Source organism: Heteronotia binoei, chromosome 12 (assembly GCF_032191835.1).
Source record: "Heteronotia binoei isolate CCM8104 ecotype False Entrance Well chromosome 12, APGP_CSIRO_Hbin_v1, whole genome shotgun sequence".
Taxonomy (NCBI): Eukaryota; Metazoa; Chordata; class Lepidosauria; order Squamata; family Gekkonidae; genus Heteronotia; species Heteronotia binoei.
Genome location: NC_083234.1, coordinates 64,531,099 through 64,558,637, shown reverse-complemented (window position 1 = coordinate 64,558,637; position 27,539 = coordinate 64,531,099). Strand labels below are relative to the sequence as shown.

The following is a 27,539-nucleotide window of genomic DNA, read 5'->3' as shown; positions in this document are numbered from 1 at the left end:
TGTGTGGCCTAATATGTAAATTAGTTACTGCTGGGCTTTTTCTACAAAAAAAGCCCTGTAGTACATATTTGTTTTTGCATGATTTAACATGTCATATTCATAGTTATGCTTTGCGTTAATCCTGTTTTTAGACTTCTAGTTGGTTCTACGACCCTAATTCCTATTGCATTGTTCACTTAATGTCCCATCCTGTTGATTGTATTGACACACACTGTGTAATCCACCTTGAATCCAAATGTGAAAGGTGGACTATAAATAATGCAAATAAATAAATAAAGAAGAAGACAGGTTTAGTGGTCCAACTGAGTATTCAGTCATTTGACCTCTCTCCCGAGCACCAATTCAGCTCCACCAAATTCTATAAAGGCAAGTTCTGAGGCTATAGCCTTTAGTCTGAGCAACCTATCTCTTTGGAAGAGTTCTCTTCTTAGCTAGGTCGGTCTGACCTTTTGCTGGCCCTAGATTATCCTCCTTTCATCTTCAACTGTTGCTTTTGGACCTGGACTTCCTGCCTGACTTGGACTAAGTTATCCACTTCTGACCACTCTGTTTCTTGGCTGCCACTTCTATCTGCCTGAAACTGCACCTCATCTCTGGCCCCATCCAACAGTCTGTCAGTTTCCTAGTCCTAGAAATCTGACCCCTAAGAAACCTTGACACCTCTTGGCAAGCCTTCTCTCTGCTCTATAAACATTTAACACTATAATTGTAGACGTGCAAAGGCTGGCTGGAGTATTCAGTGATGAAAGACATTCTAAACAAGCTCAGAGGTACTTTTTGTGTTTTGTATTTCCTAGCCATGCATCTTAGCAGTGACTCGAGCACAGGTCCCTAGAAACATATAAAAACATGACACCATCCTATACAGCAGGAACTAATTTGCATATTAGGCCACACAGCCTGACATCAGCATTGCTTCACATAGGGTTTTTCATAGGAAAGGCCCAGTGGTAACTCATTTGCGTATTAGGCCACAACCCCTGACACCAAGCCAGCTGGAACTGCGTTCCTGTGCAATCCTGCTCAAAAAAAGCCCTGCTTAGTTGGACCATTGTCCTAATCAAGGTCACTGGGTCTACTCTGACTTCCAGTGACTCTCCATCTCAAGCAGAGGTCTTTCACATACTGTCTGAACCTTTTAACTGGAGATGTTGGGAATTGAACCTGGGCCCTTCTTCATGCCTCATTGCACAATGTGTTGTTCCCAGGTCCATCCCCAGTGTGTTGTGAAACTTACAGGCACTGGGAGTTCCCAGTTTAAATTTTATTAGCACAAGAGCCTGATTTGGGCTGGGACCAAGAGGAGAGGGGGCTTATGAATCCCCCCTAGCATTGCCAGCTCCAGGTTGGAAAATACCTGGAGATTTGGGGGGTGAAATATGAAAGTGGTGGGGTTTGGGGAGGGGAGGGACTTCAGTGGGGCATAGGAGTCCACCTTCCAAAGTGGCCATTTTCTCCAGGTGAACTGATCTCTGTTGCCTGGAGAACTGTTGTAATAGTGGGAGATCTTCAGCCACCACTTGGAAGCTGGCAACCCCAACACCTCCATACTTTTATCATGACCTGAAATGACCCTGGAGAGCCCAGGTATACATAACATTTTCCATTGAGCCAAAGAGTGGCTCTCCAGGGCTACTTCAGGTTAAGGAAAGTAGTGTGAGAAGATTGTAAGTCCCCTTAACCTGCATTCTCAAACTGAATCTGCTCCTCCCCATCCTGAAGCTGGAGTATCATATTTCATTCAGGAATTCCCAGCTCAGGTTTTCTTCGTAAATCCAGAATGATATCTCTCATAGTTAAGTCACAGCAATCATCCCAGACATAGTGCTTTCCCACAACACTGTATTTCTGGAAGCAGGCCACAAAGAGAGCAGATAGCTTGCACTAACAAACTGTAAAAAAAAAAATATATATATTTTTTCCTAATGTGTTTTTTAAATCAATGTCATTTACAATGCATAACATCAGAACTCTACCCGTTGCTCCAGCTTCGGATACTCACACATCAACGAATTTCCGGCTAAGGTCTGAAATGATGAATGGAGAGCCTTTTTGAAAGGGAGGGTCCCGGATGATTTTGTACCCGATGGGCTGGCAGTCAGCACACAGCCCACTCTGAGGGACAGAATTAATCATGGCAGCATCAATCTCCAGCTGCTCATCTAAAGTGTAGATCTGGATGCCGTAGACTTCCTCATTCACCTTCTTGGGATCCAGTCGGATGGTCATGGGGACATCACAGAAGAAGTTCTGAGGCCCAAGAGAGATATTCCGCCCACTAACCAGCAAGAGCTTGATGTCATTGACTGCTTCAATGGAATCCCACTCCTCTGAGACGTAAGTCACCCAGATGGTCAGAGACTCTGGGATCACCGGGTATTGAAACTCCAGTTCCAAATAGCAGCCTTGGGGTTCAGGGCAGGCTGGGGGGACAGTTTCCTTGATAACTGCTGAGTTGGGACTCCAAGTCCTAACACTTGGGTTACAAGGTTGCTCTACATCAGGATGACCTTGAACGCAAAATGAGAAAGGTAGAGTGAGAGAAAAAAAAACACACCACAGTAGCAATCTTGGCAAAAACACTGCCTTGTGTAATTGTTCAGAGACAAAATTCTTTTCCTCATTTTATTTTTTGCTCAGAGCACAAAAACTGCTTTTTTTTTAAAGAAAGAAGGAAAAAGATGCCATTAGCATGTGTTGGTATTTTGTTTTTCATTATCATCATTAAACAGCAGGACATTTTTTTTCCTGTCAGAGGCCACAGGAGCGGAGCTCCGCCTGGGCTGGCCAGGGTCCCGGCTGGCAACCACATGCTCCCAGGCCAGGCAGTGTGGCCTAATATGAAAATGAGCTCCTGCTGGGCTTCTTCTACAAAAAAAGCACTGATGTAGCTGGAATGCTAGAAAAGCACATGAATGCCCTCCACTACTCCCACGACCATCATACTCCAAAGTTAGGGGGATTCCCTTCTGAGCAGTCAAAAACAAGGACAAGCTAGGCTCTGAGTTGAGGGTGAGTAGGTACCTTTTGATTCTAGGGTAGCGGTACAAAGTGCCATCAAGTCTCAGCTGACTTATGGCAAACCGACTGGGTTTTCAAGGCAAGTGATATTCAGAGCAGTTTGCCATTACCTCCCTCTGCATAGTGACTCTGAACTTCCTTGCTGGTATATCACCTAACTAACCAGGACTGACCCTGCTTATCTTTTAAAATCTAACACAGGGGTGTCAAAGTCATTTGTTATGAGGGTCGAATCTGACACAAATGAGACCTTGTTGGGCCGGGCCATGTTGGGCCAGGCCTTGTCCAGCCAGGCTGTGTGTGTACCTATTTAAGATTAGGTAGCAGAGGACACAGATAAACACTATTAATTTTTTTAAATAAAAAAAATCTTAAAACATGCTTAAAACATTAGCACTTGTTGGTCTTAAAGGTGCTTTCTTTGTATTTCTCCCATGGGATCCAGGGAATTGGGCAAAGGAAGCTCTGGCTCTTTCCTTCCTTCCCCAGGGGATCAGGAGAGGGAGGATCCTCAGCTAATAGAAGAAACAGAGGCTTGGTACAGTAGCTCTGCTGTGCGATTGAGAGAGCCTGACAAAGCAAGCTTTGCCTCCCCCCTTCCTCCCCAAGAAAGGAGCCTCAGCCAATGGAGGAAATAGAGGTTTTACTCTGTAGCTCCTGTGTGACTGCGCAAGCCTAGCAAAGCAAGCTGTTATGCAGAGGAAAACAAGAGAGAGGGGGAAGGAAGCAGATGACAGCCAGTTGCTCAGGGACCTGATAGGAGCCCTCCAGGGGCCTGATTCGGCCCTCGGGCCACATGAGTCTGTGCCATTCAGGTCACGGTACACACATATAAATGTGTGCAAATGAAGACTAAGTCATTGTGTGGTACATAAGCCTGATATTGCTTACAGTATGGCTGCAGCAGCACATATTCAACCGTCAGTAGTAACATTGTTAGTAGGGCTGCCAAGAGTCACCATGGGTGCCTAGACATTCTTCCCACACCACACTTCTCAGGCTGAAAAATAAAATGCCCTGTAACTATTGAGAAACATTTTATTTTCACTCCAAACCTGAAAATGCTGAGCCCTGTGCAGATGTTAATAATCTAGGTACAAGAGATGGAAGAATGAATTGTGCTGTTGGCACCACCCCTGACAGTTATGCTTTCACTGTACCCCGTATATACAACCAATGCATGTATGTTTCTGTATATATAACCTGGAACCCCGGTATGCATAATCTGGAACCTGGAAGGTCCCAAGTTTTGTGTACAGAGATATATGCCATGGGCTCTGTATGCAAAATATATAATAAATGAATGGAAGTCAAGTACAGAACTTTCTGGTTCAGTCTTGCCCCTCTCCCATGCACTTATTTAGATTTAGAACTTCTACACTTCTGTTTTGCATCCCAAATATCCAGAGAGAGGTCAGGAGGATGAGAATAGGATTGCCACCAATGGGTTATGAAATTCCAGGAGACCTGGGGGTAAAGCCAGGGGAGAGTCAAGGACCTTAGCAAGCTATAATGCCACAGAGTCTATCCTCCAAAGCAGGCATTTTCTCTGGGGGATCTCTGTAGTGTGAAGATCAGTTGTAATTCTGGGAGATTTCCAGTCCCATCTGGAGGGTGGTAACTCTAGGTGGTAAGTATGGAGACAACAGGTATAGCTCAGTGACAATCAACCAAAAGTTCAGCGAGCCCCCGTCTACACCTTTCAAAAATGCAAGTTGCGACTGTTTTGAAAGTAGCCTTGAACCATCAGGAAAGGTGGGATATAAACATTTTCAACAACAGTAACAATAATAATAAACAACTTGAGGATACATGCTGGAAGGAACATGTTTGGATTGTCCTCAAATTAGAAATGTTCCTTGCAGACAGAAAACTAGCTCAGAATGTCTCCTTCATAAGCTACTTTTCTGTGTGCATGAAGTTTGTAACATGGGGAACACTTAACCATGTGATTTTTCCAAATTGTATTCTGAAGTGCTGGAGTCCCAGTAGAGGTACATCCCAACCAGTACCTATTCCAAGTTAGAAAATTAGAAACTGTATGTCAAGACAAGTTCTTTTCTGCAGCTAAACACGAACTAAACTTATTTTAAAACTGTGGTTCCCCATGTCTCTCCAGTGGTGGAGGCTTATGTGTTCCTTCTCTCTCAAACTTAACTCCACAGCTGCAGGAAAAAAAGGTTGTAGTTCAATCACAAAGCTAGTTCTGACCATTTCCATTTCATGAGACAGGGATACTACTCTCTAATGAAGCCTTCTGGGGAAAGGGGAAGCATGATCTCTGCAGGAAAGGACCTCATCTGGAAAGGTCCAAAGCACAGAAAGGAGACAACCTAAAACAGCAGAGTCTGGCAACAAGATAAAGAAAAATGAGAGCTGAAACAAACAGGCTGAAAGCAGCCAAATATAACAGAGGGAAGAAACCAGGTAAATAAATATTGTCTTGTGTTTTGTTGGCTATGGTGGTGCAAAAGCAGGAGTAAAACAGTGAAGAAAGGGTATACAAAGAGCTAGGGTGCAATGTTGCTTCTCTTGCATTGTGGATAATTCTTGGGTTGTGTTAGAGCAGGGGTGGCCAAATTGTTGCTCTTTCACACATATTGTGTGATTCTCAAAACCCCCACAACCCCATTGGCCAGTCTGGAGAAGCCATTGGGCTCTTTAAATCAGTCCTCCAAGCCAGCCAGCACCTTGGAGAATGCATTTTAAGTTAGCTTTCTTTCTATCTCCCCTCCCCCCAACTATTTCCCTCCCTCACTACCTACCTTCCTTGTGACTCTCAAACATCTGACATTCATGACTTGCGGCTCTCAAACATCTGAGATTTATTCTATGTGGCTCTTACATTAAGCAACTTTGGCCGCCTTTGCATTACCAATCTCCAGGAAGGGGCTGGAGTTCTCCCAGAATCACAGCTGATCTCCAGACTACAGAGGTCACTTCCCCTAGAGGAAATGGCAACTTCAGAGGGCAGACTCTATAGCATTACATCCCTGCTGAGCTCCCTCCCCAGGCATTGTCCCCAAGTCTCCAGGAATCTGGCAACCCTACTCAGTGTGTGTAAAGTGCTGTTAAATCATAGCTGACCTCTGGCAAGCCCTCAAAGGTTTTCAAGGCAAAAGGTTTGCCTTGAGGTGGTTTGCCACTGCCTTCCTCTGTGGCCTTGACTTCCTTGGTGGTCTCTCTTCCAAGCACTAACCAGGGCCAACCTTGTTTAGATTCTGAGATCTGACAAGATCCAGCCAGCCAGGGCATGGCAACTACATGTAGGTGTATAAGTAAGGAGATGATGATATTGGATTTATATCCCAACCTATACTCTGAATCTCAGAGTGGGTCACAATCTCCTTTACCTTCCTCCCCCACAACAGACAACCTGTGAGATGGGTGGGCTGAGAGAGCTTTTACACCAGCTGCCCTTTCAAGGACAACTCCTACGAAAGCTATGGCTGACCCAAGGCTATTCCAGCAGGTGCAAATGCAGGAGTGGGGAATCAAACCTGGTTATCCCAGATAAGAGTCCGCGCACTTAACCACTACACCAAACTGGCTCATGGTTACCAAGTGAGAAGCTGGGCTGGGGATGATGAGGATAAAATTTGAAAGACCTCAGTCACCTCGGGGCCTGAGGACCTAGACAAGTTGTGTGACTTGTTTTCATAAGAACGTTGGTTTGGGCCTGGCTGGCTTGGAAGCCCGGGAATGATTTTTGTCTGGGGATCAACTTGTGGCTCTCAGTAGCTCAATTCTGTGTCGTTTTTTTCTAACTTCCAAATCCTGTTGAGCTCCCAGACAAAAAAAAAAAATTAATTTTTTTTTGGGGGGAGGGGAGGGCATGGAAGAGCAAGAGCCACATCCTGCCTTCAGGAGTAAAATAGCCCAGAGACTGGTTTACTACCTCAGTGAGAGAACCAGGCCCTGTAACCTTCTATGCCGATGCTTTCCCATTTTCTTCCTATTCCCTTTCATTCCGTTCTAACCTCATGGATGCTGGTCCATCCCCCACCTACCCCACCCCCGCTTCCGCCCCACTCTCATTCTTGGGAGGCTTCGTCCATCTCGCCAAAGTTTAAACAGTGTGAGTAGCGACTGCACCACACGGCTCTCTTTATTTTGGAAGGCGTTTGTGTGTGCTGTGTAGACACACGGCTGCTGGGGCCAGCCATTATTTCCTGGAAGACAGCCAGCCATGGAAGCCGTCCGCTCTTCCATTCCCAAAAGGGTTTCAGGGAAGGTGGAGCAGCATTACTGCACCCCAGCTTCTCAGGGCAGGCAGGAGAAAGAAAAATGCATTGCAGTGGCCAGAACCCAAAGCGGCTCATGCTGCCTTTGGTGCTCGGTCCTTGGAGACCAGTAAAATGCAGTCTTTGTTTTGCTTTTATTGTTAAAGCCACAGCTGTTTAAGCTGAGAGAGACTCAAATTAGTTGGTTAGATTCCCTAAAATACAGTTTTATTTATTTGCGCCATTACCCCTCTCCCCCATCAGAAAGTTTCATTCCTGGCCTTCATGACTGCAGAAAACTTACCCAAAACATTAGTTAAGTGGTTTCAAAGTAGGGGGTGGCAATTAAATTGACCAATATGCTAAATTAAATAAGTATCATGTTGTCATCCTGCTTTTCCTCCAAGAAACTCAGGGTAGTGTGTGCGGGTTTCCCTTCCCTCCTTCTATCCTCACAGCAACCCTGTGGTGTAGGTGTAAGGATGAGAGTAACTGGGCAACAAGATTGCCAGCCCGGCAGTGGCATCCGGTGAAAACTTTTGGAGGGCAGGGACATGTTAATTGATGTCACTGTGAGATCACTGCCAGTGTGGTCCTGGAAGTGACATTATTGCGCTGAGGCAACACTAGGATCCCACAAAATCTTTTACTATAGAGTTTTGGAGGCATCCTAGAGCGCCGGCTTGCCTCAATGATGTCACCTCTGCATTTGTGCCATCAATGACATCATGATGTCGGAGCACAATGTTCCTCCCTGCCACCACCCTACCAAGCAGCAGCAGGGGAATAGGGCTGCCAAGGGGGAAATCTTCTGCCATAGGAGGAGTCCCAGCAGCCTTGCTGGCCAAAGTCACCCATTCATGGATGGTGATTTGAACAGCCCTTGTACAAAACTTGAACCACTGCACAGAACACAACTTCATTATTAAAAATAAATAGGATAATGAACCTTGAAAGTGTTGGCTGAACATGCACACCCTAACAGCTTCATCTTTCCTACAACCTTTATGTCCTCTTCAGAGGTTGAAGGTAAAGGTAGTCCCCTGGGCAAGTTACCAACCCATGGAGTGACGTTTTCTTGGCAGATTTTTTTATGGGATAGTTTGCCATTGCTCTCCCCAGTCATCTACACTTTATCCCCAGCAAGCTGGGTACTCGTTTTATCAACCTTGGAAGGATGGAAGGTTGAGTCAACCTTGAGCTAGCTACCTGAACCCAGCTTCCAATGGGATCAAATTCAGGTTGTGAGCAGAGCTCGGACCGCAGAACTGCAGTTTACCACTCCGAGTCACAGAAATCACAAGCCCACAATTATGGCCTCCCCGCTGTTCCTCCTTACATGTAGATAGATTGAAAAGGACACTAGACAAATTTCCAGAGGAGAGGTCAGCTACTGGACAGAGTATCTAACTGGAGCCTCCATGTCCAGAGGCACTTTACCAGGGCTTAGCTACATGTTATAAAGTTCTTGTGACCCATGCATGTTCACCCCATTCTTGTTGGCCAGAAGTACTCTGTGCTTCTGTGCTTTGGAGGTCCGTGCTTAGGTGTGCAGAGCTCCTATGGGAATTGAGCCCACACAGCCTGGGAATCAAGTTCTAAGTCCCAAGCTGCAAGAGCACATCTGGTCAAGAGCAATGGTCCCTCTAAGCTGTGGAGTCTTGTGAGCAAAAATTCTACTTTGTGAGCTACTGGCATTAAAGTTGTGAGAGAGCAATTTGGTTCTTGCATTAATTAGTTTCCTCTGGGACCATCTTTCCTGAGCTAAAAAAACCCTGTGAATTAGCTCACACAAACTCAGCGTAGAGGGAACACTGGTCAAGAGGACTGGGGTGTGTCATGTAATTAGGCCCCTGCTGAATGATATGCTGGGGAGTTATAGAAAAGTGACCTCATGCCCAAAAGCATCTGGCTGACTGGTGTTGGAAGCCAAACATTCGATTAGAAGGGTCTTTGGTCTGATCCAAAAGGACTCTTCTTATGATCTTATTTGAGTTGACACTCAGCTCATTTCATAAGAGGGAGAAGGGAATTTATGGGGTTCTCTGGGGTCTCTGCAACTTGCATAATCATTTCTGCCTGACCTGCACCAACATAATTTTACCATTTCTCCTTCAAGCCATCCCCCTAGAATGGGATCAGATCTGGGTGAAGACTAACTGCTGCAAGTCAGTAGCAGAAAGAAGCTGCACAGAGCCAGTGCTCATCCCTCCCCCAAAGCCATCCTCAAGCCCACCGACAGTGATTACGCCACCTGCTGCACTAAGAAGTGCCCCCTCAATATCACCTTCAGCAGTACAATACTGGAAAGTCCTGAAACTGCTTGTCATTTGCCTCTCTGCCCTCCCCAACAGATTTTCTCCTCTCGCATGCATTGTCATTTTGCACATTTGCCATCTCCCAAAATTCCAGCCAATGAATTTACTGGAAGGAACGCCCATGTCCAATTTTTTGGATTTTAAGCACACAGATCCATGTTCAACCTTGACTTGCAGCCAAGAATCCCAGATTGGGGAGGGGGAGGGGGCGGGGAGCAAACTTGGAGCAGCAGAAAATGGAGACCCAGAGGATTTTCTTGGCCTTATGACGATGAAATTGCATATCCTACAAGAAAACATTTTAAGGTTGTGTTTTTTGGGGGTGGGGGGGGGGAGACTCAGGACAAAAGGCCTTCACAAACCATATCCCATAGCACTGCATTAAACTAACATTACATTCTCAAAAAATGGGGGTCCCTAATGTTCAGCTTCCGCTCCTGGGTCTGCAGGATTGTTAACCCTCCAGATGCATGCCAAAGTCCATCTCTTTCAAAAAGCCTCTGCAGATTTCCACCCAAATAATTGCTCTTCCTGTCACTCATACCATCTCTATTTCAGTGCAGCTATTGTATTAGCGATGAGCTAATGTGGCCATTTTGTTTCTTCCTTTGTTGTCTGATTTCATATATTGTTCTTTGCCATTGGTTTCAGTCTGCCCCGTTTTTGCTACTTCTGCTAAATCTTTTACACTATTTTATGTACACGCCACTTGTATTATCATACAATTAATCTGCAGAACTAATGGGCACAGGATGTAGTAGTAATCATGACCTTAGTTTTAAAAGGGATTAAACAAAGGAGTGGGACAGGGCTACTAGTTATCATGGCTAAAGAGACCTGCTGTGTTCAGAGGTAGTATACCTCTGAATGCCAGTTGCTAGGAGCAACAAGGGGAATTTCTGGGCTTGGCTTTTAAGACTTCTGGTTGGCTGCTGTGGGAAACAGGTCTAAATGAATCCATGCTCTGACCAAACAAGGCTCTTCTAATACCATATGTATAAACATTTGGTGCAAAGAAATAGTGTAAAATGTATTAATATCAATTAGGAAAAATGCAACTGGTGCAAAACTTAAACTTCTTGAATTTGCTTCTGACAAAGGGCAGATGACATTCACATCAAAATGGGAATATTCTAATCCAACTAGAGAGTTCGTTCGTTCATTCATTCATTCATTCATTCATTCATTCATTCATTCATTCATTCATTCATTCATTCATTCTGATTTTTAACCCCCTCTCCCTGCACAGCAGGCTCATCCTGGCTTTGGGATGCTTATTTATGCCACAGGGCACTGCACTAAATATGCTTCAGGATGGGTTTGGGAAGGATCATAGCTCAGTTGGAGAACTGGTGTTTTGGATACTCCCAGCCTGTAGCCAAAGTGGGAGGTGACAGGAGTTCCTTTTCAAAGGCAATTATCATCCTCACATGGCTACTAAGGCTAATGAATCTGCCTTGCATCAAGTCATCAGTCCATCTAACCCACTAGTCTGGTGGGCAGAAACATCTCTGGAACCTCAGGGACAAAGATGATGGGATATGTCACATGAGAGATCTGCAATCTCTCACTGTTAAAACTAATTAAAAGGCCCAAATGTGGAATCACGGTAACATGTTTGGGAGCTGAAGATGACTGAGCTTCTGTTTTCCCTTCTGGTTACAGGTATTTAAATCTGGGCGTATCCAGTGGTTCTTCTAGTAGGGCAGGGGAATCATGGAACTGTGACTGCTACCTTTATGGTGCTTTTTAGTGTAAGCTGAAGAACACTTGGATCTTGGCTCTTAGGCCAAAGCATGCAGCTATGACCCTGAGTAGGCTGACTCAATGAAACCACTGGAGCTGCACATTATTTGTTGTTGTTTGTTTGTCTCCATTACATGAAGACCTCCACCTAAGCCCCTGGTGAGCTACTGCCAGTCTGAGTCGACAGTATCCAGTAGACAGTAAAATAATGTTGTTAACTGGACATTTAGAGCCTGATTATGGAATCACAGGGATGCTGTATGTAACTAAGATTGTGAATAATCTACATTTGAATGTGTTAATTTTAGAGACCTTGACTGCTTTTAACTTGTAACTTGCTGTAATTGTAATGGCCAATGGTTTTACGCAGTAAATTTTACTGAACTGAGTAGACAATACCGACCTTGATAAAATAATAGTCTTATTCAGTATAAGGCAGATCCTCATGTGAGCTGCCGTATGATAAAACACCCTATGCCAAGTTCAGGACAGACAGGACTGGAGTACCAAATAACAAAATCTAGACCTAGATGATGTACGTATTTACAAATCCAAGACCCTTAAGACTGATGGCTGGAACTGGGAGAGTGTGTGAGTTGCAAATATTATAGTGTGATTCATCAATTATTCCCTCTTGTGCATGACTTGCCACATCTCTGTTAACATCATAACTTGGAGATTTTGTGGCTTGCTGGTACTTTGGGTAGACAGAACCTCTCCCTGTTGTAGAACAAAGGGGATGTTCCCCTCCTTGTTCTTCTGACATGACCCCATCCTCCACATGCATCTGCTGGGGGACCATGGGCAAGCCACAGTTCTCTCAGAGCTGTTCTCTCAGTCACACCTACCTCAGAGGGTGTCTGTTGTGGGGAGAGGAAGGAAAAGGAGATTGGAAGCCACTCCGAGACTTTGAGTGAAGGGTGCGATATAAATCCTCCTCTTCCTCCCCCTCCTCCTCCTCCTCTGAGTGAGGATCTGAATTCAGGTTTGTCCAGTCCTGATCCAACACTTACTACTATATGACTTTGAATCCTTATTGGAAGAAAGGCAGGGTTAAAGCTTTTCAATAAATAACGTTGGCTCTTCACTTGGGTTCTCTAAGGGACATAATTATGTGTGGTTTTTATGGAATTCATTGCCACAGGAAATGGGGATAGCAGTGGTCTGATGAGAGAAAATGCCATCAAGATGGAGCTGACTTATGGTGACCCTGTAGGGTTTTCAAGGCAAGAGATGAACAGAGGAGGTTTGACATTGCCTGCCTCTGCCTAGCAGCCCTGAACTTGCATCTGCTCTGCCCCAGATACCATCATTTCTGCAGATCAGTCTCAGGAATACAGTCAAGTTGAAGCTGCTTGGATGATTTTCAGGTTGTTGCTGCCTGAGGATGTTGACAAGTTACTCAGAAGGGTGTGGCCCACCACCTCTGTGCTGCTTGACCCTTGCCCATCTTGGCTGGTTACATCTGGCTGGAGGGAGGAATTATACAGCTGGACTCAGGGAGCAGTGAATGCTTATTTGAGGATCAGATTCCATCTATCTTGAAGAAGGCCCTTTCCAAAGAATGCATCTGGAGAACACAATGATGTGAATAGCTACAGAATGGTAGCAGATATTGCCTCTGGGCTGTCTTGGATGACATCAGTTATATAGACTCATGCCAATCTGGTCTCTCTCCTGATTCTGCAACAGTCCTGGTGGGTTCTTGCCAGGAAGGAAACAGAAATAGACACGACCTGATAGATTCTTCTGGAGCTTTTAGATAGAGTGTTAAGTCAGACTATGGTATTGTGGCATATCTGATACTGGATGCACAATGCTCTGGTGGGTTGATTTCTGCCTGGCTGATCAGTTCCAAGAGGGGGTGCTGAGGAACTGCTGCTTGATATTTTGGTGCTTGTTCTGCACAGTTCCACAGGTTGTGTCTTATTCTACATGCAGTTCCACATTTACATGAAACCACCTGCTCCTTTATAAGCAGCAGCATCAGGGGCCCAGCTCAGAAATGAGGGAGACAGCCACAACAAACAGGGCCTTTTCTACTTTAGCACCATACCTTTTGAACTTCTCTGCAATTGGCATTGCAGTGGCAGAGTTTTTTGGATGACACTTCCGCCTTAGACTCCCACCAGTCTGGCTTTCGTCCAGGCCATGGGACGGAGACAGTGCTGGTCGCCTTGGTGGATGACCTCCAGTGGCATCTGGATTGAGGCGGCGTGGCGGTGCTGATGTTATTGGACCTGTCGGCTGCGTTTGACACGGTCGATCATTGGCTACTGGCCCACCGGCTCGCTGACGCAGGGATTAGGGGGTTGGCCTTACAGTGGCTTTCCTCCTTCATTGATGGATGGGGACAAAGGGGGAGAGCGGTCCCGGAGACACCCACTAGTGTGTGGGGTGCCGCAAGGGGCAGTTCTCTCCCCGATGTTGTTTAACATCTACATGCGCCCCCTTGCCCAGATTGCCCGGAGGTTTGGGCTTGGGTGCCATCAATACGCAGATGACACCCAGCTCTATCTACTAATGGACGGCCGACCTGACTCCGTCCCAGAAAACCTGGACCTAGCACTGCAAGCCGTGGCAGGTTGGCTCAGACTGAGCGGGCTGAAGTTGAACCCAATGAAGACAGAGGTCCTTTGCTTAGGTCGCAGTGCCCTGGGAGAGGAAATCCCCTTGCCGGTTTTTGACAGTGTGCTGCTGAAAGCAGCCCATAGGGTCAAGAGCTTGGGGGTTCTTCTGGAGCCTTCATTATCAATGGAGGCACAGATAGCAGCCGCTGCCAAGTCCGCGTTCTTTCACCTTCGACGGGCGAAGCAGTTGGCCCCCTTCCTGGAGCGCCGTGACCTAGCAATGGTGATCCATGCTACGGTCACCTCGAGACTGGATTACTGCAACGCCCTCTACATGGGGCTGCCCTTGTGCCGAACTCGGCGGCTGCAGCTGGTGCAGAACGCGGCGACTAGGCTGTTGTTGGGGCTCCCAAGGTGGGAGCACACAGCCGGGGCTACGCGGACTGCACTGGCTGCCAGTGGTATACCGAGTTCGTTACAAAGTGCTGGTTATCACCTTTAAAGCCCTATATGGTCGAGGACCTGCCTACCTGAGGGACCGTCTCTCCCCATATGAGCCCCAGAGAGCGCTGAGGTCAGCTGGAAAAAAACAGCTGAATATCCCTGGGCCAAGGGAGGCCAGACTGAAGGCCACCCGGGATCGGGCCTTCTCTATTGCGGCTCCACTGCTGTGGAATCAACTCCCAGAGGAGGTACAGGCCCTACGATGCTTAGATCAATTCCGTAGGGCCTGTAAGACCCACCTCTTCAAAATAGCCTTTCAACTAACGACAAGTTAAGTGCTGCTGAAAATGCTTTTAGTTACTGAATTCTATTGAAGATCTAATGTTTATAGCACCATATTGTTAATGTTAATTTTAATATAATTTGTAAATTGTTTTAACCATGATTTTATAAGTATAACTTGATGTATAATGTATTTTTATGCTGTGAGCCGCCCTGAGCCTGCCTCGGCGGGGAGGGCGGGATAGAAATATAAAGTTGTTATTATTATTATTATTATTATTATTATTAATTATTTGCTTGGAGTCAAATTTGTTGATCTTTTGCCTGCCCTATGTTTTATGGTTTTATTGTTTTGCCTCGTAGCAGCTGCAGGGAATGGCTTTTAAAAATAAAGGAGAGTCCAGCTGGGTTCAGAATGCCACTGTGGGGAGAAGGAGGGTTCCTGCCTTCCTACCCAAGTCCCCCACACCCATGTAGAAATAACATTGGAAGGGGGAGAGTTATTTCCCAGTTTTTGCACGCGGAGCATTCTATGCACATGGAATGGCAAAACTGGGAAAAGTAACCACCCCCTAATGATGGTTTATCATGGAAAAATAGCTTGGGAGAAAGGCAGAGCTCCTTCTTCTCCCTCCACAGTGGTGTTAAATTGGCCCTTACAGTGATGAGAAAGCAAACAAGACGCCCTACTCCATAAGGTTGTCAAACCCCCAGTCTAGCTAGGGGATCTCTTGGTTTTCAAGGCTCCAATATGCTTGCCCCAGCTGGCTGATGGGGGAAGCCCCACCCCCAAACAGAGGCATCATCATGCGGCACCCCTGACATGATGACCTCACTTGGAAACAGGCCTGTAGCCAGGATTTTTAAAGTTGGGGGGCACTTGGCAGCTCTCCTGCCATTGCCACCACTGCTGTGACTTAGGGTGCCCAGCTCAAGATCCCTGACCTTCCCTCCCTTTCAGTGGCATGGAAGGGGCATTGGCTGCTCCTGGGTACCCTCCTGTGCAATTTAAATCATGGCAGGGAAGGGGCAACCCCCAGCCTCTCAGTTTTCACCCCCACAAAGGTGGCAGTGGGAGGGAGGGAAAGTTGGGGGCACCTGAGTTGGGGCACCCAATAGGAAGTCAGGGGGCTGGGCCTCCACAGGCCCCCCCTTTAGCTACAGGCCTGCTTGGAAGTGACATCACTGCATTGCCAATGCTGTATGGTGATGCTCTGGGTTTGGGGCAAACTCTATCATTTTAGCCCAAATATAGAGAGTAGCATGTGACGTCAGTGATGTGATGATGTCACTTCAGAATGACATCGCACACAGACACACACACACTGCAGAAGATGCCTGGATCACATCCAGAATCTCTCCACGGGTAGTGTGGTAGGTCCCGGCAACCCTACTGCTCCAGGGAATGCATCCTCATGTATGGTCTCTCCCTCTCTGATGGCAGTTGACTTCTAGTGGCAGATCAGAATTACTAAATAAGGTGTTGGAGTGGTGCCAAGTCCTACTGAAGTTAGGATTTGGCACAAACTAATACCATGCACTACAACAGGATGAAACGGTTTAAAGCACAACAGATGTATCCTCCATAGGGAGGTACACCCCATCTTCCAAATGCATAGGCGAGGCAACATTTCCCCACAGGGAATATTTCCACAATTAATTCACAAATCCCAGAAACCCTGGAAGAGGATGCATGAACAGTTCATGCCACCACTCTCACTGCTTCCCATGCTGAGAAAAAAGGTAAAGGTAGTCCCCTGTGCGAGCACCAGTCGTTTCTGACTCTGGGGTGACGTTGCTTTCACAATGCTTTCATGGCAGACTTTACGAGGTGGTTTGCCATTGCCTTCCCCAGTCATCTACACTCCCCCCCAGCAAGCTGGGTACTCATTTTACCAACCTTAGAAGGATGGAAGGCTGAGTCAACCTTGAGCCAGCTACGATACTATTCCAATTAGCTTTTAACTGAACCTGCTGAGACATAACATCTAATAAGATGTCTAAGAACATGGAATGCCATCTGTAACTAAATGGAAATTAGCACCAAATTGTTTAAATTGTTTTAACTTAATGTTTATTTAAATTGTTTTATTGTGATTTACTTTGTACTGTGAGCCGCCCTGAGCCTGCTTTGGCGGGGAGGGCAGGATATAAATCAAATAAACTAAACTAAACTACCTGAATCCAGCTTCCACTGGGACTGAACTCAGGTCGTGAGCAGATCTTATCACTTAGTTTATCACTCTGCGCCACGGGGCTTGTCTGAGAAACAGCCCCATATATATTTAAGGATACAACCAGATTAGATGATGTTCAGTAAAGAAGGATTGGTTTCTATATCCTGTTAAAAGAGTCTCAAAGCATCTTACAATCACCTTCCCTTCCTTTCTCCATAATAGTCTTCTTGTGAGGTAGGTATGACTAAGAGAGTTCTGAGGGAATTGTGACAGGCCCAAGATCACCTAGCATGTTTCATGTGGAGGAGTAGTGGTGAATCAAACCCTGGTCTCCACTCATAACCACACCAGGCTGGCTCTTAAAAGCAGCATTCAATACACAACTCATACCTCAGTCCAGATTGTTAAACTGCAGTAAACTGGTGCCTTCTGTTGTCAGCCCTCTTCTGAATCACAAAGCAAATATTATTGATCGCCTCTCCCCCCGCCTCCCACTTTCCAGGATCTAGGCACAGATTCTGCCATTCCTCCCCTTTTTAATTTACAATGCAAATCATATTGATCAAGCAGATCAAAGTATGACTGGCAGCATTGACTTAGCTCCTAAGAGGTTCAAAACAGGGGAGACATCTCTGAGCAGCACACAGTATGCTAGTTTCCACACTGGGATTGCATATCATTCCCTTCCCTTTTACAATTTGGCTCACACCTGAAGTGAGCCTAATAATTCTTCGGTTAACTTTTCCTCAGCCTCTTGCTTTGCTCTTTCTTTCCTTCCATCTCCACTCTCATTCCTTCCAGCCTCTCCTCCCCCTCCATCCCCAGAGCATGGCTCACCTTCTGCTTCGCGTGGACTCCAGTGCCCTGATGGGTCACACGGCATTGGCGATGAGGCACTGAAAGCATACTGTGCTAGGATTCGGCCTTCCACGCATAGATCACATGCTGATCCCACTTCTCTAGGAGGCCAGGAAATAAGAAAAAAGAAAATGCACCAACTTAGTAACAGTTGAATGACATGCTTATTCGGCTGAATGAAATGGGACAAGATGTCAAGTTGAATTCCACTTAACCCCCATTTTCTTTATGGCGCTAGAGAAAGGGGTGGGGAGACACATTTTGCCCTTTAGTAGTTTTGCAGCTAATGGCCTGCAGAATCCATTTCTGTACGTTTCAGTACAACTCCAATTAAAGAGATAATATAACCAGTAAGATCTCTGCTGTCTTTTTATAAAGAGGCCGTTCCTGCAAACATTAAGTGTAGAATTGTAGAGTCCACCTTCATACGCTGGACTGAGGAACTGGCCATATGTGTGACTGCAGATTTGTGTTTAGCAATGTAATTTGGGGTTTTATTTTGATACTAGGAATAAGGCCTGTTGTGGTGAAAAATACAACAGGTTCTAGAAAGAGGCTTTAGACAAGTGCCCCCCCCCATCCTTGCTATCTTCCCACCCAAGTGAAGGCATTTACTCCACACGCCCCCATCTCAAGGGGAGCTGATCTCTGTCATCTGGAAAGCAGCTGTAATACTGAGTGATTGCCAGACATCACCTGGAGATTGGCAACAGTGGTTCCCCAGGAGGAAATGGTTGGCTTGGAAGGTGGATTCTATGGCATTGAGGTTCCACCCCTCCTCAAACTCACCTTTCTACAGGCTTCACCCCTCAAATCTCCAGGGATTTGCCATTCTGGAGCTGGCAACTGCTAAGTCACATTGGCTGTTATAGGGGGGCTGCTATTGAACAGGAGCAAGCAGCCAAGCCTAATTAAGTCATGCCTGCCAGGTGGCATCGAGGTGGCATCAAGTCACCCAGAGCAAGCTGCCAGGCCTAGCGTAGCCAACCTCCAGGTGGAGGCTGAAGATCTCCTGGAATTGCAACTGAACTTCAGACAACAGATCTCTCTCCCCATCCTGCAGAAAATAACTGCCTTGGTTGCCTAGCAACAGCCTCTGGCTAGGGGCGAGGCTGAGGGGAGAAGAGAGAGAGGGAGTGACAGGAAAGAGCCATCGTCTCTGAGCAAATGCACCCAGTGGGGCAGGCCTTGCCACCTAGTTGCATTACGACAATGGCTCCCTCATTATTTCTGCAGCATTTGGAGGCTGCATGTGTTGGGAGGCCATCTGTATGAGCTGTGGAGAGGTCTGCTGCCAGCAGTGCCTTTCATGAGGTCAGTTGACAGAGAAGACACAGAGGAGAATTGGAGATGTGTCTGTCTTTGAGGTAAGGCTGTTTTGGTGGTTTGTTCAACATTCTCGGGGCTGCAGTAGGCAAGAAGCAGGGGAGTCAGCCAATAGGAGGCCAGAGATGCTGATGGGGTCAATGGTTTGTGGAGTGCACTCCTAAGCCAATGGTCTAATATTCTAATCTTTTAATATGTGTTGAGTCACAAGGAAAGGTGAGATATAAATTTATTAATAAATATTGTGTGTGTAATGCGCCATAAAGTCCCAGCTGACTAAAGGTGAGCCGATAGGGTTTTCAAGGCAAGATATGTTCAGGGGTGGTTTGTCATTGACTGCCTCTGCGTTAGGACCATGGACTACTTTAGCAGTCTCCCATCCAAATACTAACCAAGGTTGACCCTGCTTAGCTTTTGAGATCTGACAAGATCAGGCTAGCCTGAGTCAGCCAGGTCAGTACAAATAAATATTAACTCTCTTAAAACAATGAGGTCATACTAAATGTAAAAATATTTTGACGGCATTCCCCACCTAATCTGTGTAATTTATACTGTCTAAGGAGGAATAAATTACTCTGGAATGTTTCACCCCCCCCCCTCCCTTTTAAAAATACTTAAAAGGAGAATAGACTGAGTAGAAAGAATGAAAGATGGGAAACATTGCACACCCAAGGTCTAATGATCTGAACAAGTTTCTCACGATTCAGAAGCTAATTTCTATTGATATATTTGTGAAGAGGACTGTATGTTAATCATTCAATAATTTTTGTCCATTCCTAGGAGATTAATTGGTAGAAAAAGTGCAAACTGTGGTATTAAATATGGTTTAAGGCCCAATAAGATGGAATGAACAAATACCATTCCTGTACAGTTGTACCCATTCCTGTACAGTCGTACCCATCTACTATAAACAATGATCTTTAGTACAATTTCATATTGCTATATATAGTTATATGTGTACATTCAGTTGGAATCACTGTCAAACACATCTCATAAACCTGACACAGTTAATGCATTCTGTTCTCCTAACCTTAGTTAGATACCTGGGAATGCCTCGCCGCCTCACATACTACCTATTCCTCACCAGTCATGCCCAAAATTACTCTTCCTTCCTTTGTTTACTTTAGCAATGGTGTAGCACAAAATGTACATCAATGTCAAGTAATACTCATGAAACCTGAGTTGTCCCATAACCAGAGATTTTTTTTTTTGGTAGCAGGAACTCCTTTGCATATTAAGCTGATGTAGCCAATCCTCCAAAAGCTTACAGTAGGCCCTGTAAAAACAGCCCTGTAAACTCTTGGAAGATTGGCTACATCAGGGGTGTGTGGCCTAATATGCAAAGGAGTTCCTGCTACAAAAAAAGCCCTACCCATAACCAGGGTTCCGTAAGTAGAAAAGACATTTTTAGATGTTATATATTTTCAGCTGGTCTTTTACTGTTTTTACTGTTGACTGTTTTATGATGTAACCCGCCCTGAGCCTGTTCTATAGGAAGGGCGGGCTAAAAATTGAATAAAATAAAATAAATCTCATTGGGAACAAAATAGGCATAAACATGTGGTGTCCTTAAAGGTACATGATAATCAGTCTCAAAGATATTGCAACTATAAAAAACATATACAATATATTCTAAACTCTTTCTAAACCTATGCATAGAGGCAGCAAAGTCTTCCAAAAGGGATTCTCAGAGTCGTAACTCTCACAGAACTGTTCTGCTCAAGGGGTTCTCTATTTTGTTCCCAGTGAGATGTCTTTTTCTGCTTACTATACCTTGGTGACTCACAGTGCCCTTTTTCATTTTTTTGTTTCTGCCATTACCAGGGTTAGCAAATGCACTGCAGTTCCTATTTTCAAATTCTAGTTAAAATATAATAATTCATTCAATTCTCATTCCTATTTTACTCAACTGAGCATTCAATTGTGCATCCTTCCAATGATCTGCCACAAATTCATATGAAGTTTATATACATTTGAATACCTTTGAGATGTATTTGATACTTACTGGAATTTATTCTTCCATGACGATAATACATGTCTGAAAGTGTATCCAAATGTTTACCCCCACCCCCCCAAACACAAAAAATCCAGAGCATAGAATGGAAAATAGGCAAAAAGAATACATATGAAGAGTCATTCTACAACATGGACAAATATGATTGGAATGGAATATTTCAGGGAGAGTTCTGATCTCAGATGAATTCAGAAGTATCTCTATTTCAGGCTAATATCCAAGTATAAAAAATTCAAAGCATGGTTTCTACCACTGCCCACTTTGTTTTAAAATAATGTTGATTGGGGGTTATTGGATCCCAGTTTCAGATAAGTCATCTGCTTTTTCCAATGTGGGGAGGTTAAATTATAGCTATCTGGGCATGGCCTTGTTGTTGTTGTTCAGTTGCACAGTCAAGTCCAACTCTTTGCGACCCCATGGACAAAGTCACGCCAGGCCCTCCTTTCTTCCACCATCCTCTGAAGTCTGCTCAAATTAGTGTTAGTTACATTAGTAATGTTGTCCAGCCATCTTCTTTTGCCTTCTGTCTTTCCCAGCATCAGGTCCTCTCCAGTGAATGCTGCCTTCTCATTTGGTGGTCAAAGTATTTGAGCTTCAGCTTCAGCATCTGAACTTCCAGGGAACAGTCAGGGTTGATTTTCCTTAGGGCTGACTGATTTGATCTTCTTGCAGTCCAAGGGACTCTCAAGATTCTTCTCCAGCATGGTCTTAGAGAGTGACAAAACAAACCTTCATTCCAGCTTGTGTGACTAGTCTAAAATCACACTTGGAAAGTATGCTTTATGCTCACTCCAGGAATTACCTTCCACTATAACCAAGGGTGTTTTTATCTAAGCCCAGCTTCAAAGAGAGAGGGAAAACACCTCTTGGAATCCTAGGATCCCTTCTAAATGTCCTTTGAAACATGAAGATATATTTTCAAGGGATATTAAAGCCAGCCAGCCAAATGAATAAGCTGAGACTTCCAATCATAAAAATATTACAACCCCCCCCCCCCCCGCCCAATACATACAGCACAAATCATTGCCATTGTGGAAGAATTAAGAGAGATAGCAATCGACAGAACAGCGGAAATGACTGCTGCATCTGTGATGAAGGCGAGCTGGCTGGCAAGATAGACTCAAGGTTTTCTTGCCCAATTGGGACTATGCAATAGCTCTGTTAACAATACCTGCCTGCGTCAATCTGGTGTATATTGAGTAACACCCCTGCAAATCAATGGGTGGGAATAATAACAAGATTAAAAAAGCTCTTTGATGCAGCCAGGAAATGAATGGGCCTTTTTCTTTTGTTCTTTTTTGCCCTTTTGCTTCCACTCAGCTTTACCATTTAATTGAAACTAGCAAAATCAGGGCTTCCCCCCGCCCCCCTGAAAAAAGAGGTGCTGGAACTCTCAAGAGGGAAATGAAGGAGAAACACATGAGTGCCCCTCAGGAACCTTTAAACATTTTTTGAGAAATTTGTTTCCACAAAGACTTTCTGGAACTCAGTTCCACTGTGTTCCCCTAGGGAAAAAAAGCCCTGAGCAAAACACCCTTCACTGTGACAGGTAGGGTGTGCATGGAAAGGAGCCCTGAACAGCACTATGTTCCTAAGGACTGCAGCTTTGAGCACAGAGATACATCCCCTATGGAATCCTAGTCACTAATGGCCCAAATGCACTCTATATGACCAAATGCAAAGCTTTGCTTCTCTCCACTGAGGATAAGGGCTCTGTCTCAGTAGAGGAGCACATCCTTTGCACACAAAAGGTGTCAGGATCAACCATCTACCATTTTCAATTGAAAGAATTGCAAGCAACCCCCCGCCCCGTATAAATCGATGGTGCGGTCTCATTTGGAGTACTGTGTGCAGTTCTGGTCGCCGCACCTAAAAAAAGATATTATAGCATTGGAGAAAGTCCAGAAAAGGGCAACTAGAATGATTAAAGGGCTGGAACACTTTCCCTATGAAGAAAGGTTGAAACGCTTGGGACTCTTTAGCTTGGAGAAACGTCGACTGCGGGGTGACATGATAGAGGTTTACAAGATAATGCATGGGATGGAGAAAGTAGAGAAAGAAGTACTTTTCTCCCTTTCTCACAATACAAGAACTCGTGGGCATTCGATGAAATTGCTGAGCAGACAGGTTAAAACGGATAAAAGGAAGTACTTCTTCATCCAAAGGGTGATTAACATGTGGAATTCACTGCCACAGGAGGTGGTGGCGGCCACAAGCATAGCCACCTTCAAGAGGGGTTTAGATAAAAATATGGAGCAGAGGTCCATCAGTGGCTATTAGCCACAGTGTGTGTGTGTGTGTGTGTGTGTATATATATATATATAATTATATGTATATATATACATGTATATATATGTGTGTATATATATATATATATAATTTTTTTGCCACTGTGTGACACAGAGTGTTGGACTGGATGGGCCATTGGCCTGATCTAACATGGCTTCTCTTATGTTATGTTCTTAAGCAGTAATGCTGTAAATGACCTCTGTCTGATAGCTGTCTACACAGCTATTTTGCCAGAACTGAGCAAAATAGACTACAGTCTGGCGGCAAAGCATAAGTTTGGCATTCAGAAGTTCCCAGGTTCCATCTCCGGTTGAAGGATCTTAGGTGGCAAAGATTGGTAAAGACCCTTACCATGTAGAGCTGCTCCTATTTAGAAAGAACGCTCAGAGAGAGATATTGTTGCTGGGTAGGATAGCACATGCTTTGCATATGGAAGATTTAATCCCAAGAACCTCAAGTTAGTATTGTGACCATGGATAGCTGTTTTCAGTTGGAGTACATGATAATGGGCTAGATCAGTGGTTCCCAGCTGGTAGCATACTTGACAGTTTTATATGTTAATTAAAAAGCCATTTCTATATTTAAGAAGGACTGTAGATTAGTGGTTCTCAGACCCCAGGTCCCAGCGGGTTTTCCACAGTTTCAAGGGCTTTTTGAGGGAAACCCCCAGCCCCAAACAGGGATGTCACCACAACATCCTTGATATGATGACATCACCCGAAAGAGATGTCATCATGTTGTCAACATCAGGGGTGATGCTCTAGGTTTTTTTTTTTTTTTGAAAACTCTGATTTTGAAAGGAAAAAACCCCATAGAGTTTTGCCCAAAAATTAGACCATCAACCCCCCCCCCCATCAGCGGCATGATGTCACTTCTTCTGGATGACATCACTGCATGAGACACACTTCATCATGGGGCAGAAGATCCCTGTACTGGCATCTGTTGTTACATCACACCCCAGCCTGACAGACTGGCATCCATGAAGATTTGATGCCATTCTTGGATCCAGAAACATTTTCCCTGTAGCAAGTTTTGTGCCTTTGTCCACCATGTTTTTTTTCTTTTATATTTTTTATTAGCAACACCACATTATATTACATCAACATAGCATCTTCATACCACTCTTCATACATAATCAATTTGTCTACTTTAAATCCTACTTAACTGAACCCCATAATTAATTTATCTTACTTAAAAAAAAAAGAGCGTGGAGATGCCTTTCAACATCCATTCTTACATCATTCTGTTATATACTCCTTTCTTATCATTAACTCACTTCCCCCATTTATTTCAGAAACTTTTTCCCTCTCCTTCATTCCTTCCCGTTTTGTTTCTTACTAACCCATCTATATAATTTCTCCCATTTACTACTCGCCGCTATCTTGGTCTCCCCTTTCAAAAGGGCTGAAAGTATATCCGCTTCAGCAGCCTGAAGGACTTTATCAACCAATTCTTCTAAATTTGGACACTTTGGTTGTCTCCAAAATTTGGCAAGTAAAATTCTAGCAGCCATGAGGCAGTAGACTGTCAAATGTAGATCTTCTTTAGGTACCTCATTTGTAATCAAAGATAATAACATAACCTCAGGTTTAAATTGAAGATCAAAACATAATACTTCTTTCAAAAATTCATATGCTCTCATCCAAAACTTCTTTACAACATTGCACAACCACCATGAATGATAAAACGTACCGATATACCTGGTATTCAAGAAAGTAAATAATAAACCTTCTGGTATAAGCCATTCGTACATTATTTCTTTCTCCTGTAGCATCATTGCTAGTTTCATATACTCTTTTCTTTTACTTCTTATCATCCAAGGCATTTCTCTCATAATTTTAGTTCATACACCTTTAATTATAAGGGGTTGTTCTCTCGTTTCCCTCCATACTTTCTCTTTTATCCCTTTACGTAGAAATTTAAGATGAATTTCCCTGGGAAGATCATTCTTTTTTGCATATAGAGAATTCACCCTACATATATAATCAAATTCCTTTTCTACCTCCAATTTTTCCATCTCCAATATAGACATCAAAACTTCCCCCAGTAAATTTATCAAATCCTCATTTTTTTCTTCCGGGACATTCAAAAATCTTAAAATATAATCTGCATTCCCCATCTCTATCTTAGCCATTTTCTCTGTTAGCTCTAACTGTTTTGCTTCTATTATACCCACACGCTACTCATTTTTTGTTAATGTCTCTTCTATTGATTTCGTTGTTCTAACCAACTCCATTATGTCCTTTTTTGTGTCTCTTGAGCGACAGTCAAGACCCTCTAATTTGTCAGCCAACCCATTCATCTGCTCACTTAATGTTTTCTGCACTTGATTTAATGCTTCCATAAATGTCATCTGAAATTCTTTAAGTGTCTCTTGCCCCACTCAATGCACAGCAGCCAAGAAGGTCTAAGCGCCTGCTCCTGCTGCAACGCCACTGAGGATGTTCTCTGCAGCTGAGAACGAAACGTCTGGAAGGAAAACTTTCTCCAGTAGAACACGGTACTTGATCCCGAAAGATTCTACAAACCCTAATGATGTTACCAGCCGTGAAAACCTGAAATCTTTGATATCTTGCGATAATGTTGCCCCAACTGATTTAGGTTGTCCTGGAGAGAATTTGGTCTTAGTTTGTTGTGACATCTTACCTTATGAATTTTTGGGGTATTAATTAGTGCCAAAAATAAAAGCTAATTCTGATTATTAATTATCTTCTGCACACTATTTGTCTAACACATAACACATAAGAAAAATATAGCCTCTAACCAAACTGCTATTTATGTTTGCTGCCAATCCTTCCACTCACTCATTAACCCTAAAAGGAAAAAAAATATGAACATTAGGTATCAGTATTCCCTTGTAACGCAGTTTCCCTATTATAAACTATAATAAATGAATAAGTAACCTTAGTAAACTAATAAGTAAACACTTCTTCAATGTCTTCAATATCTTCAATGAGTCCACACCCAACTTTCAGTCTACGTCGCCTCTCGCACTCTCCACTCCACTCCTTCAACTCCTACAACTCTGTCTGTTCCCTACTCCAGTTCTCCAGATCTTCAACCCTTTATGCCTCACAATCCACACACTCCACCCGATCTCTCCACTCTATCTTCCTCTCAGTCTTCACCTCGCCGCCCTCCACTCATCCAAATCCCATTCTTCCGTCTTCAGTTTTCACATTACTAACTCCCTCTACTCCAGTAACTCAGTCCTCACTCCAGATCTTCACCTCCACCCCAAACACCTTTCAATAACAACAAAGCATGCTGGGCGACTCCCAGTTTGTGGAACAAAAAAGAAGAGCAGCCGGGTAGAGAAAACAAAAAAAATAAAACAGCAAACGTGGAGGCTCAGTTCCAGCCCAATCAGCCACGCCCAAAACCGCATCCAAGACCCTTCAGCTTTAATTTTTTTTCCACTTCTTCCTTCTTTCCTTCTTTAAGTCTTTTCCTTAGTAGAGAGCCATAATTGACTGGGGGTCTTGATATATAAAAAAAAGAAAATACAAAAATAAACCCTCACCGCCTGCCACCATCCACCTCTGTGTTCCAGAGGTCGGGGCTATTTTGTCCAGAGACGCTCAAAGACTTCAGGGCAAAGGTAAGAAGGGAAGCAAAGCTGGGAGTCAAGACTTCCAGCGCACTTCCCTCGCCCCTTCTGCTAACTCTGCTCCCCAACTGGAGACTTGTATGGACCCAAGGGTCCCCCAAAAGTCGTTGTTCAGCCCGTCTCAAGAGAGCCTTCTGAGACGCAGCTGCTTTGCCCCGCCAAGAAACCAGAAACATCTCCCTTTGTCCACCATGTTAAGCTCATCTTCACCTGTAGAGGGACTCTGAGAGTCCGATCTGCTTTTCTGAAAATCTGGCGCTGAAACGGCTGGAGAAAGCTCTGAAGCTGTCTTGCGTGGAATCTTCCCCATTGGACTGAGTCTACAGATGCAATTATCAGAGCTTGAAGAGAAACTAATGACATCAGGGAGGACTGTTTGCTTTGGATGACCACCGTTGTCGATTCTTTGAGCTCCTGAGCCTTTTTTCAGGTTAGGAACAGCCACAACATCTCCGTGTCGATGACCGCCCCAAGATGTTTCAGATGTTGAGATGGGCATAGAGAGCTTTTCTGTCTGTTGATGACGAAGCCAAATTCCTCCAGGCACTGGATGGTCTTGTTGGTGATCGGATGGGCTTTCATTATGGATGGTGAGCATATCAGGGTATCATCTAGGTATGGATGCACGTGCATCCTTTGCTCTCGTAGAATAGTTATTGGA

At 44.5% G+C, this 27,539-nt stretch overlaps 1 protein-coding gene across 1 annotated transcript in view; it reads right to left on the bottom strand.

Moving 5' to 3' along the window:
* Nucleotides 1-27,539, bottom strand: part of PAPPA (pappalysin 1) — a 334,943-nt gene that overhangs the window by 213,916 nt on the left and 93,488 nt on the right. Inside the window, exons 6-7 of the mRNA XM_060251617.1 lie at nucleotides 17,619-17,740; nucleotides 2,003-2,510 (exon numbers count right to left, since the gene is read on the bottom strand). Of these exons, the coding sequence (XP_060107600.1) occupies nucleotides 2,003-2,510; nucleotides 17,619-17,740 (630 nt within the window). The remainder of the gene's footprint in view (nucleotides 1-2,002; nucleotides 2,511-17,618; nucleotides 17,741-27,539) is intronic.